This window comes from Rhinatrema bivittatum, chromosome 5, assembly GCF_901001135.1.
Source record: "Rhinatrema bivittatum chromosome 5, aRhiBiv1.1, whole genome shotgun sequence".
NCBI lineage: Eukaryota > Metazoa > Chordata > Amphibia > Gymnophiona > Rhinatrematidae > Rhinatrema > Rhinatrema bivittatum.
In genome coordinates, this window is record NC_042619.1 from 53,315,794 (window position 1) to 53,329,245 (window position 13,452).

The 13,452-nt window shown below is 46.4% G+C and overlaps 1 protein-coding gene across 3 annotated transcripts in view; it reads left to right on the plus strand.

Annotated features, from left to right (window-relative positions):
* The first annotated feature begins 211 nt into the window (after positions 1-211).
* Positions 212-13,452, plus strand: part of PIWIL4 (piwi like RNA-mediated gene silencing 4) — a 379,756-nt gene continuing 366,515 nt past the window's right edge. For all 3 annotated transcript variants that reach the window (XM_029602363.1, XM_029602364.1, XM_029602365.1), the window contains exons 1-2: positions 212-340; positions 2,705-2,796. In XM_029602363.1, the coding sequence (XP_029458223.1) occupies positions 2,710-2,796 (87 nt within the window). In that variant the 5' untranslated portion in view covers positions 212-340; positions 2,705-2,709. The remainder of the gene's footprint in view (positions 341-2,704; positions 2,797-13,452) is intronic.

Sequence of the window (13,452 nt, forward strand, 5' to 3'; positions counted from 1 at the left end):
CAGCTCCCTCTTTTCCGTCAGCAGGGAGCACAAGCGACCTCGACTCTCGAAGCAGCACAGCAACAGTAGTGCCAGCAGAATACGTCCGGGCCACGGCTGACACTCGGATCTTTGGGTTGGGGGCATGAGCTCCGCGCTAACCACGCCCTTGCCTACACCTCTCGCACACTTTGACAGCGCAGGCACGGATCTTACGCTGGGTGATTGACAGGAAGCTTAGAACGTGGCTGGCACGTGCCGCGAGCGGAAGGCGGAGTAAAGGGGTGGAGCTCGCACGGTTGGAGTGCGGTCAGCAGAGAGAGACTGAGGTGCTGGAGGGCGCTACGGAGGCTGAACGCGGGTGAGTGGGGTATGGTGGGAGATAGGGAACCGGGTGCTGTCCGACCCGTCGAGTGAGAAACCTGTCGTGGTCTTAGGGCGCACAGGAGGAAAACGGTTTGTGTATTTTACTTCTTGGCGGGAAGTATGCTTTAGTCAGTGGCTTTCGGGAGGTGGAGGGGCCAAGGCTCCGGGGCTGTAGGGGACTCTACTGAAAACTCCGGGCTCTACTGCAGAATCATGCCCGGATACAAACGTCACCTAGGAGGGCCTCGCGCGGAAGGTATGACGAAGATGCCGTAGGACCCGTGCAGAAGACGGAGCAGGGGCGTCCTTCCCGCGAAGAAGGAGAGGTCCTTCGAAATCGCCGCGGATCCCATTTCGCTGCTGCCGTGAGGCGGCCTGAATGAGGAGGAAGCCGTGGAACCCCATCCACTTTCTCCGATACCATTAGACGGAGAGGCACCAGTGAGAGGGAAGTGTGAGTTTGAGAGAGAGGGATCTTGTGTTTGTGTGTGTGTGAGCACGTGCATATGAGAGAGGGAGTGTACTTGTGTGCGAGAGCATGCACATATGAGAGAGGGAGCTAGGGCCAAATGATGACCTGCTGGTTGGCTTCTGCTCTAGGCCAACAGGAAGAAGACTGTGACCGCGGGGGAAGGGTGAGTCATATGGTGGGTTGTGACTTTAGGTGAAAGAGAGAGGGTAAGTGATTGGGAGAGAAGAGAGGAGAGAGAGAGAGAATGGGAAGAGGGTGAGTGACTGAGGGAAAGGAAAGAGGGTTAAGTGACTGAGAGGTGAGTGAAAGGGAGGGAAGGGAGTGAAAGAAGGGGAAGAGAGGTGTGAGAAGGAGGGAATAAGGGTGCATGTGTGTGTATATGAGAGAGAGGGAAATAGAAGAAAGTTTTTGTGTTAAATCCTCTCCTGACCCCCCCTCCCCCCCCCCACTCCCAACTGCCCTCCACTAATCCAGGACAATTTTAGGGTGACTGGAAATCCAAAGTTCCCAGATATGGAGAGGGGAACATTTTTTATCCTTATAGTTCTACTTATTGGATATTGTGTGATATGCCAGCTGTTTTGAAACATTTAATTGATTTTTTGGAAATGTTTAAAGTTGGTTTTATCCTTATTATTTATTAGATGCTATTCATCATCTGTTTTAAAATATTGTTTTTATTAGTATAGTTTATTAAATCAATGGATTTTCTTGGTTTTGTTTTATGAGGCATGGTGATGTTTCTGTTTTTGCATTATTACACTGCATATAAGTTTGGCTGGGAGGTCTGGGAAGGGAGAGAGGCTGGGGAGCCCAATTGCTGGGGACTGGGAGGTCTGAGAGGGGAGAAAGTGCTGGGGAGCAAGACTGCTGGGGGCTGGAAGGGTAGAAGAGTGAGTGCTATTGCTTCTGTTTCTCTGAGATAGTGGGAATAATTTTATTTTCTCAGTGTCATTTTAGAGAAATGTGCATGTGAAAATTTCTATATTTTTATAGTATAGGGAAAATGCAGTTTTTATTTCTCTGGTGTTATACTGCAGGCAAAGTATGGCTTTTTGGGATTTCCAATTTTGTCTCAATGTTTCTCTTTTTAATATGTGGTCAGTTATTCTGTATTTGGTGAGGGGACAAGCAATGCACTGTAATGAGACTAAAGTGATGTGAGCAGGTCTGGAGAAAAGGACACATTTTCCTTTTTTTCTCCTGATGGTAAGAAGTACAAAAATTTGAAATTTTGGAAGAATTTATAAATTTTACATCACAGCCTTTGACTCTATGGTTGCCAACTGGCTTCAGATTTTCAGGACAGGTTGCATGTTGGAACTTATTCTGATTTCCTCAAGAAAAGCAAGACTATAAAGTATCTGCATGCAGGGGAGTAAAACCAAGACTGGATCAACCTGTCCTGAAAATCTGGAGCCAGTTGGCAACCCTATTTGACTCTTGATCTTATTCTTTATCAGAGAATGTTTTTATTTGCTTGAAAGTATCACAAGGAAAGGGGCAATGCTGGGGGCTTGACTGCAGGCAGGAAGCTTTTACCCCATAGGTTGTTCATAGCAGTCTGTCAGTTCATTTCTTTTCTGGGTTTTCTATTAGTGTGACTTTTTTGCCCTTAAACATTTCTAAAAGGTGGGGGTAGGCAACATAAATGCATTGGTTCCTGGGTGCTGGAGACCCTCGGTACGCCTCTGTAGCAGCAACAAGGGTCCTGTTTCCAAAATGTTTGGAGAATAGCAAGATCCCACCATTTCTTTAGGTGATGGGAACAGTTGGAGCAGGAAACGGGAAGGTGATTATAAATTTGAAGGAATCATTTTGCATCTCTTGTGTTACATATCTGTATACACTTAGTGACACTAATCTCCTGTGTCTTTGTCCACGTAGGTACCATGGAAGGTCGGGCACGAGTACGGGCTCGTGGACAAGCCCTTTGGGAGGATACCCCCAAGGCTGGACAACCAGCATCCCCTAAAGCGGTTTGTGTTACATTTACATACAATTATGCTTTATCCAAAAATTAGCTTTTTAGACATTTATAGTGAAATTCAGCATTTATATTGACTATTAACATGCAAAAATGAACTTTGCAAATAAAATAAAAATGCATGTTTTATGTACAGAATCTTTTATGTGAATCAAAACCCAATGTATTTAAAATGCTAAGGAGATCAATATTCAAAGTTATTTAGCTGAATACATTGTGAGTTATTTGGCTAAATTCTTACTCTTGAATATTTAGGGAACTTATCCGGCTAAGATTTAGCTGGATAAAAAAGGGGCAGTCTGGGGCGGAGCTAAGTTATCCTACTAACTTAGCCAATTTTCAGCTGTATCCGGCTAAGTTAGCCGGACAACTTTAGGCCTGTCTCAGAGCAGTCCTAAAGTGCCGGATAACTTAAAACTTAACTGGCAAAAGTCTTTAAAAAATGTCGTATGGGCCGGTCGGCCTGACTCCCAGCCCGACACCCAGCCCCCCAATTCAAAGTTTAAAAAAATATGCCACCCCCAACCCTTCCAAATAATATTTTAAAAGAAAGGTAGTGTTGGCCCTGGGCCCTCCTCCCCTTCCCGGGTTGGCAACATCTGAAATCAGTGCCCCCTCCATTCCCTCTATTCTTGCCTCTAATCCTCCCGCCTACCTGGTACCTTAGCAAGCCCCTTTCTGCGCTATCCCATTGGCTTCCAGTGTTCTGACAGCAATGCTGTAAGTATAAGCTACTGGCATTGCTGTCAGAACAATCTCTGACAGTAATATTGGTAGTTTATGCTTCCAGCATCGCTGTTAGAGCAACAAAAGGTGCTGGGACTGCAGGACGAGCATACTATGATCCCAGCGCAGAAAGTAATTTGCTAAGGTACTGGGTGGGTGGGAAGATTAGGATATGAAGGGGAACAAGGGACCCATTGATTCTAGATGTTGCCTAACGGGGAGGGGGTGGGAGAGTGGGGAAGCCAGGGCTGACCCATCCTACTTTTCATTTTAAACAGTATTTGAGGGGTGAGGATCCGGGGCTTGGCCTAGCAGGGCACATTTTTTATACTTTGAGTGGAAGGCTGTGAATTGGGCTGGCAGGCCCATGCAATACTTTCTTTTTAAAGTCTGTTGCCACTTAACCAGCTATATTGGGATTTCAGTACTCCCTTTCTACTAGAGTACTGTGTACTACTTTTGTTTCATTGTTACCCAGCAGATTGGTACTTATTAGCCTTTGATTAAAGATGCCAGCTAGCTTGCTATGAAGTTGGCATCTACTGCGCTAGGTCTGCTTCCATTTTTGTGATTATCAGATTATCAGTGGAACACTTTTTGACCATGTAATTTTTCAGCCAGAGTACAGCATTTGCATTTTTCAGCACAATGTACCTGCTATCCTAAAAGTAAAATGCATTGTGTACACAGTAATTATTTCATTCCAATACACATTAAAAGAAAACACTTTATTTTAAATTTGTTCTCTTGAAAATAGCAAAGCTTGTTTTTTTTTATAGAATGCAAAAGAACATTTTGGCAGTATAATTTCTTTAAATGGCACATGAATGTTGTGCCTTGTAATATTTTTTGGTTGGCAGAAAATTTTCTTGAAATGAAGTGTTGCGTTGGAGGTGGACCCTTAGCCCGAGGTGGGGTTGATGCTACCCGCAGGGCAAGCCCTACGGGTCCTCACCATCGGGAGGCAGAACTGGCTGGAAGACTGAGGCCGACTGGAGCTTCACCAATACCAGCCCACGTCCCCCGCAGGTTGAGCCCTGGGGTGCTGGGGCCGGCTGGTCTTAGGCGGGCCTCCGTCAGACGACTCCCAGTTGAAGAGGTGGTAGATAGCCAGGGACCAGCAGAGGTATCAGGAAGACTGAAGCAGGTCCGGATAAGCCAGGGATCCGGAGGGCCAGGAACAAGAACGGGTGGTGCCTGGGTAGTAGTAGGCTGGAGCCTGAGATGACCAAGTCCAGGAATATATCAAAAGGCGTAATGAAGAAGAGGCTGGCATCAGGGCAGGCAGCTGAATAGGCGAGGTACCAAGTTCAACAGAGCAACGGTCAAAGCCGGGGATCAATCCAAAGTGTAGTCCAAAATGTAGCAAAAGTCAAAGCCAGACATCAGTCCTGAGCGTGGTCCAGACGTAGCAAGGGTCAAAGCCAGAGTCAGTCCTGAGCGCGGTCCAGGCGTAGCACTGGTCAAAGCCAGAGGTCAGTCCAAGCAAGGCTAGGAAGGGAACAGGAACAGGAACCTGGAACAAAGTCAGGAACAAGCAACGAGCACACGACAAGCATGGAGACCTGTTTTCAAGGCAAGGAACTAGTGGCGGGCCCTGCCTTAAATAGCAGGGCCTGGTGACATCATCATCCGGGGCCGTGGTTAGTTTCCCACTGCAGCCCCTTTAAAAGATGGCACGGTGCATGTGCGCGCGCCTAGAGGGCAGCAGGACACTGGACAGCGGCGTCTCCCTGCGGGACACGAGGGGAGACCCACCGGGAGCTAGGGAAGTCCGTGGTGGAGCCAGGAACGGCCGAGGAGGCAATGGAGGCTTGGGAGCATAGGCGGCTGCCCACAGCCGTGAGGGCCAGGACCGGGAGCTGGGCGCCGGAGGAGAGTAGGCCCGGTCATGGGCCTGCCGCGGATGGGACACGCAACATGAAGTTTTTGAATTTTAAGCATATTAAATACATTTTGTACTGAGAACATTATTTTGAGCTGGATAATTTTCTGCTCTGTAGTACACTTATGTACTTATCCCTGTTAAATTCTTTGGAAGTGTCTAAGTTGAGATTTTAACATTTTATCATCCTATTTAGTGGATGGGGAGTGGGTGGTTGGAGTCACAATCTTATCAAACAGATTATGCAGGAAATGTTAAGCAAACTGTCTACCTCCACTGTATGCAAAGCAAAACTGGATAGTGCCAAGGATGTTATAAAGGAGTTTGAGACATTACTACATAACCTCAGGAACCAAACTGAGAGTCTACCTAGAGATGATAAGAATTGCCTTACTGAGTCAGCCTGAGGATCATTGTACTGAGTATCCTGTTTCCAGCAGCTGCCAGTCCAGTTCACAAGAACCTGGCAGGAACCCAAATTGTAGATAGATCACATTTTGCCAATGCCCAGGAATAAGTAGTGGGTTTCTCCACGTCTGTCTAGTTAATAAAGGTTTATAGACTTTTCTTCAAAGAATTTGTCCAAATTTTTATTAAACTAGCTACACTAACTGCCTTTACCACATCCTCCAGCAATTAATTGGAGCATAATTTTGAGTTGTTAAAAAAAAAATTAATTTCTCTGATTGTTTTAAATGTGCTGCTTACTAACTTCATGGAAGGGCCCTGAGTTTTGAAAGAGTAAACTCCTGATTCACATTTAACCTTTTCTACTCCACTCATGATTTTATAGACTTTAGCATATGTGCCTTCAGCCATCTCTTCTTCGAGCTGAACAGCCATAACCTCTTTAGCTGTTCCATCCCCTTTATCATTTTGGTCGCTCTTCTCCGTACCTTTTCCAGTTCAGCTATATCATTTTTTGAGATGTGGTGACAGAATTGTACACAGTACTTCAGATGCAGTATCACCATGGGGTGATTTAGTAGTATTATTGACATTCTCTGTTTTATTCTCTGTTCCTTTTCAAATAATTCCTAATATTCTGTTTGCTTTTTGATTGCTGCCACACACTGAGTCAAGGATTTCAAAGTGTTGTCCAAAATGGTGCTTAGATCTTTTTCCTCTTTAAGCTTCTACGTTGTGAACCACGCGCTTTCTCCTTTTAGTTCCCCCTTGTAATGCAATGTAATCTCTGAGTATCATCGTCCCTAATCTGTTACAGTCATTATCCCAGGACAAGCAGGATGCTAGTCCTCACATATGGGTGACATCGGTAATGGAGCCCTATGTACGGAAAAAACTTCTTTAAAAGTTTCCATGAAACTTTTGAATGGCACTGGAGTGCCTACTGAGCATGCTCAGCATGCCATGATATTCCCTGCCACAGGGGTCTCCCTTCAGTCTTCTTTTTTCCGCGAAGCAATTAGCATCGCAGGCTATTGGAGTCCTGAGGTGATTTTCACCTACTTAAAAAATTTAGAAAATTTCGGAAAAAATTACTTCCACCGCAGGGGTTTCCCTAAGTATCTTTTTCCGTTTTCGTTTTCCGGCCGGGACCGATATTTTTAGGTCATCGCCGTCGACGGCTGTCCGGCGCCATGGCCTCCGGGTTTAAAAAATGCCCGAACTGTACGCGGACGATGTCTGTCACCGATCCGCATTTTGAATGTGTTCTTTGCCTAGGCAAAGACCACAATATTCCAACTTGTAAATCCTGTGCAGAGATGACTTCCAAGGGTCGTCGTCTCAGAGCAGAAAAAATGGAACAACTGTTCAATATACAGTTGCTTCCAAGGGCCTCAACTTCAGGTCAGTCATCGCCTGCAGGATCAGTCCGACAAGCTCTTCTGATAAAGACTTGTCCGGAGGCGGGAGATGCCTCAACGCCATCCCCTTCACTGTCATCGAAGGCATCGACTTCAGGTAGCGAGAAACAAAAAGAGAAACATTGCCACCAGCATCGAAGATGCCTAGCACCGATGACCGGGGACCCATCGTCAGGTACGGCCTCACCCGCGAAGAAACCCCGGACGGGACGGGAGCAGAGGCTTCGAGGCCTACAGACCCAGGGCGATCCCCACCGATATCGGTGCCGGGCTCCGTACCTCCTCAGGGCTCTGAGGAGGTATCGGCATCGCCAACACCGCCTCCCTCCATAGCTGCTCTGATATCACCAGCTATGAGAGTGGAACTTGACATGTTTTTACGTCAAGCGGTGCAACAGGCTCTGTGCGATGCGATTCCGCCTCAGCCATCGACACCTCCATCGATACCGAGCCTGATGCCGAGGGATCCGTCAACATCGATTCCGGGGGCACCGATGATGCCATTGGAACCGGTCCCGATGCCTACTCCGGTACCCTCACCGGTGCCACCAGTTCCTACACCGATGCCAAAAGAAGATGTGTCGATCCTCCATCCGGTCCTCTCCAAATTGGACACACTCCTGGATATTTTGTCCAATAAAGTACCAGAGGAGCCCGTTCCAGGTCCATCTGGCATACCGAGACCTCCAAGGCCTCGTTCTCCACTTCTGCCATCAGGGCCTAGGGAGCCACTTACTCATCACACTCCACGAGAGGTGCCTGTGGACACCAGTTCTGAATATTCTTCGGATGAAGACATCTTTTCAGAACCATCTCCACCAGATGACCACAGGAAGTCACCTCCTGAGGACCTCTCCTTCACAAATTTCGTTAAAGATATGGCTGAAACCATCCCCTTTCCCATACAAACGGAGGTGGATGCAAGGCAAAAAACCTTGGAGGTCCTACAGTTCGTGGACCCTCCTAAAGAAATGCTGGTAGTCCCTGTCCATGAAGTTTTCCAGGAACTGCAATACAGAATTTGGGAGCATCCAGGATCTGTGTCGGCAGTAAACTAGAGAGCAGAGGCAACTTACTTGGTGCAGCCTATCCCAGGATTTCAAAAAACCCAGTTGCCTCACCAGTCAGTTGTCGTCAAATCCGCCCAAAAGAAGGCAAAAAGACTAAAGTCCCATTCCTCTGTACCACCTGGGAAAGAGAGTAGGTTTCTGGACAACCTTGGACGAAAAATATTTCAAGGTTCTATGCTGGTGTCTAAGATCTCATCTTACCAATTATATATGAACCAGTACCAAAGGAACCTTTGGAAACAGGTTCAAGAAATGTCTCTCTCTCTTCCCGAACAGTATCAGGAGCCTTTCAACAATATTATTCACAAAGGCCTTGAATCAGGGAAACATGAGGTCAGAGCCACCTATGACTGTTTCGAGACTGCGGCAAGACTTTCAGCATCTGGTATAGCTGCAAGGAGGTGGGCATGGCTCAAGGCCTCTGATCTGCGCCCAGAGGTACAGGAACATTTATCAGATCTGCCTTGCTTGGGGGATAACCTTTTTGGAGAGAAGGTAAAAGAAGCTGTGGCAACCATGAAGGACCACACAGAAACACTAAAGCAGTTATCTTCACTACCACAAGATACACAGCCTTCTGCAAGGAAGCTTCCAAGACGGGACACTAGACGGCCTTATTACCGTCCACGTCAATATTACCCCCCAGCAAGTAGGCCCAGAACTGGCCGGCCATCTCAACGCCAACAGCCTAGACAAAGGCCTGCAAGGGCTCAACCTCCACCACAAACTGCCACTACATCTGGTTTTTGAAAAGCCCCAGAGAGCAGCAGCCAGATCAACCCATTCCCAAATATGCCAGTAGGGGGTCGAATAAAATACTTCCACAGCATTTGGACCTCCATCACCACCGACCAGTGGGTGTTATCCATCATAGCCCACGGTTACAAACTGGATTTTCTTACTGTTCCAAAAGAAAACCCACCACTTCCATCTTGGACAATAAATCAACATTCCATAATTCTTCAAACAGAATTATCCACCCTTCTGAAAGCCAGGGCCATAGAACCAGTTCCTGGACCTCAAAAGGGCAGAGGATTCTACTCCAGATATTTCCTCATTCCAAAGAAAACAGGAGGCCTTCGTCCCATTCTAGACCTCAGAAATCTCAACAAATTTCTCAAAAAAGAAAAATTCAGGATGGTGTCCTTAGGCACCATTCTACCGCTTCTTCAAAGGGGAGATTGGCTCTGCTCTCTGGATCTTCAAGATGCCTATGCTCACATCCCTATCTTTCCGCCTCATCGCCAGTACCTGCGATTTCGGGTAATGGATCAACACTTTCAATACAAAGTGCTGCCATTCGGCCTTGCATCAGCACCAAGAGTATTCACAAAGTGCATGGCGGCAGCAGTGGCACACCTCCACAAACAAAGAGTGCACGTGTTCCCTTACCTGGACGATTGGTTCATCAAGAGTCAATCAAAAGAAGGAGCTCTCACTTCTCTCAAGCTCACTATCCATGTGCTTCACTCCTTGGGATTTCTCATCAACTACCAGAAATCCCATCTGTCACCAAATCATCTTATACAGTTCATAGGTGCAGACCTAAACACTACGATAGCAAAAGCTTTTCTTCCAAGAGATCGAGCTCAAACACTTGTCCTTTTGACTCACAATCTTCGCAACCAATTCCAGGTAACAGCTCATCAGTGCCTAATCCTTCTAGGGCACATGGCTTCCACGGTTCATGTAACTCCCATGGCCAGATTGACCATGCGGCTACTGCAATGGACACTCAAAGCACAGTGGATACAAGCCACTCAACCAATGTCCACGCCCATTCATATTACACCAGAACTCAGAGCTGCACTCATCTGGTGGACATCAATGAACAACTTGCTCAAAGGCCTACCTTTCCAGCAACCAGTTCCACAAGTAACCTTGACTACAGATGCATCCACCTTAGGGTGGGGAGCACACATTGGTCATCTAAAGACACAGGGCAAGTGGACAAAACTCGAAGCTTCTTTTCAGATAAACCTCCTGGAGCTTCGAGCTATACGCTATGCGCTACATGCATTCAAGGACTGCCTATCACACAAGACTGTTCTGATACAAACGGACAACACAGTAGCCATGTGGTACATCAACAAACAAGGGGGGACAGGTTCCTACCTCCTTTGTCAAGAAGCAGCACAGATTTGGGACTGGGCCCTAACACACTCAATTCTTCTACGGGCCACCTACCTAGCAGGCATCCACAACACAGTAGCGGATCGCCTCAGTCGTCAGTTCCAACCACACGAATGGTCATTGGATCCAACAATAGCATCCAAGATCTTCCAACGCTGGGGTCAACCGACGATAGATCTCTTTGCATCCCAGCTAAACTACAAAGTGAACAATTACTGCTCTCTACTCCGACAGCAGAACAGCCTACCAAAGGATGCCTTTGCTCGCCATTGGAATTCAGGCCTGTTATACGCGTATCCACCGATATCACTCATAACCAAAACACTAGTGAAACTACAACAGGACAAGGGGACTATGATACTCATAGCCCCATATTGGCCTCGACAAGTATGGTTCCCCACACTGCTAGATCTCTCAGTCAGGGATCCAATTCACCTGGGAGTAGCTCCCAACCTCATAACTCAGGAACAGGGTCAGTTGCGCCATCCCAATCTTCAATCCCTGTCCCTGACAGCATGGATGTTGAAAGCTTGATCTTACAACCTCTCAACCTTCCATCCACTATATCTCAAGTACTTATAGCTGCACGTAAACCTTCCACTAGAAAGAATTATTCCTATAAATGGAAACGGTTTACATTGTGGTGCACTCAGAAAGATTTAGATCCTTTCACCTGCCCCACTACCTCACTACTAGATTACCTTTACCATCTCTCAGACTCTGGTCTTAAGACATCATCTGTAAGGGTACACTTAAGTGCAATCTCAGCTTACCATAACAAGCTGGGAGATGCACCTATCTCCACACAGCCTCTCGTCAGTAAATTCATGAGAGGCCTAACTCACATTAAACCTCCAGTTCATTCCCCAAGCATACAATGGGACCTGAACGTAGTATTAACCAGACTTATGCGTTCTCCGTTTGAACCCATAAATACCTGTGACCTTAAATACCTTACTTGGAAAACGGTATTTCTCATAGCCGTTACATCAGCTAGAAGGGTCAGTGAATTACAAGCACTAGTCACATACGAACCTTTTACAAAGTTCCTCCATGACAGGGTAGTCCTACGTACACATCCAAAATTCCTTCCTAAGGTTGTCACGGAATTTCACTTGAACCAATCAATAGTTTTACCTACATTCTTTCCTAGGCCTCATTCCCACCAGGGTGAAAGAGCCTTACACACTTTGGACTGTAAGCGTGCGTTGTCCTTCTATTTAAACCGCACAACAGCCCAAAGGAAATCCAGTCAGCTGTTTGTATCCTATGATCCAAACAAACCAGGTAAAGCAGTGGGTAAGCATACTCTGTCAAACTGGTTAGCAGATTGCATACAATTTTGTTATGAAAAAGCAGGCCTTACTCTGCAAGGGCGAGTAAAAGCACACTCAGTAAGAGCGATGTCAACCTCAGTAGCACACCTTCGCTCTGTACCTATTCTGGACATTTGCAAAGCAGCAACATGGAGTTCTCTTCACACCTTTGCAGCTCACTACTGTTTAGACAAAGAAGGAAGACAAGATTCAGCCTATGGACAATCCGTCTTAAAGAACTTGTTTCCAGTGTAATCCCAACTCCTTCTACATCCAACCTGCTGTGATCTTCGGCTGATTCATTTCAACAACAATACTTCACTGTTGCTCACTTCAAAATGACTCAGCCTCTAGCTTGCTAATCACCCATATGTGAGGACTAGCATCCTGCTTGTCCTGGGATAAAGCAAAATTGCTTACCTTGTAATAGGTGTTATCCCAGGACAGCAGGATGTAGTCCTCATGAAACCCACCCGCCACCCCGCGGAGTTGGGTCCGATACGTTTTATTATTTTATTTTTGCTAACGCTTATTGCTACAAAACAAGACTGAAGGGAGACCCCTGTGGCAGGGAATATCATGGCATGCTGAGCATGCTCAGTAGGCACTCCAGTGCCATTCAAAAGTTTCATGGAAACTTTTAAAGAAGTTTTTCCGTACATAGGGCTCCATTACCGATGTCACCCATATGTGAGGACTACATCCTGCTGTCCTGGGATAACACCTATTACAAGGTAAGCAATTTTGCTTTATGTTGAATTGTTGTGATTTCAGTTTTGAATTTGCTATTTGATTGTGTTATTTACTCTTTTTCAAAACTGTACTTTCGTTGCCCAGTTGGCATTTGATTCCCTGCCCTTAATTCCTTGTTACAATGTATTTTCCACTCCTTTTGTTAAAATGTGAACTGGCATGATGTTTCACACTAATGCCGGTATATAAAAGCTATTAAATAAATAAATAACTCTTAGTATGGAACCTAACATCATGTAATTGAAGTTTGGGATACTTTTCCTTATGTGCATCACTTTGCACTTGTCCACTGAGAGGGTTTCCAGCCCTAGAGAGGACTTAGTAGAGCCCAGGGGGAGAGGTAAATTTTTTCATTTGAATACCTGTGGCAGTTTTTGACCAAAAAAAAAGAAACCACCGGATTTGAGTCTGAATTTCTTCTGACTTCTCCACTGCCCGTCCCTTCTCTGGCTATTTCTTAAAAAAAAAAAGACTTGCAGTGCTGAGTGTTTTCAGGACTGAGGAGTGGCAAGAGGCTGGTGAGTGCTTCTTCTCGGGGTAAGTTGTGTGAAGGAGGGTGCATTTGAGCTGATTTGGAGGCTCTCTGGTTGTGTTGGGGAGGGGGAGGAAGTGGGCCTGCTCATGGATAAAATCTCAGTGAGGCTGTGGAGCTTGCAGCTGGAGGCCCTCCACTTGTGCTGCAGGGTCACTGTACACATCCTGCATCTGGGCGTGAGAGATCCCTGGAGAGTTGTCCAAGGCCTCGGGAAGGTTGGCTGTGGTTTCTGTCACTATGGGGAAGTTTCTTTCACTGCCTTGTGATTGAAGCACATATAGGGGGAAACAGTCATTTCAGTGGTTGAGACGGGAGTAGCCACCATTTTGGAATCATCTCCCGTGGATGCCACCTCTTCTCAGCAGTCTTCAAATACTGCTGGGAACTTTGGGCGTCCCCCG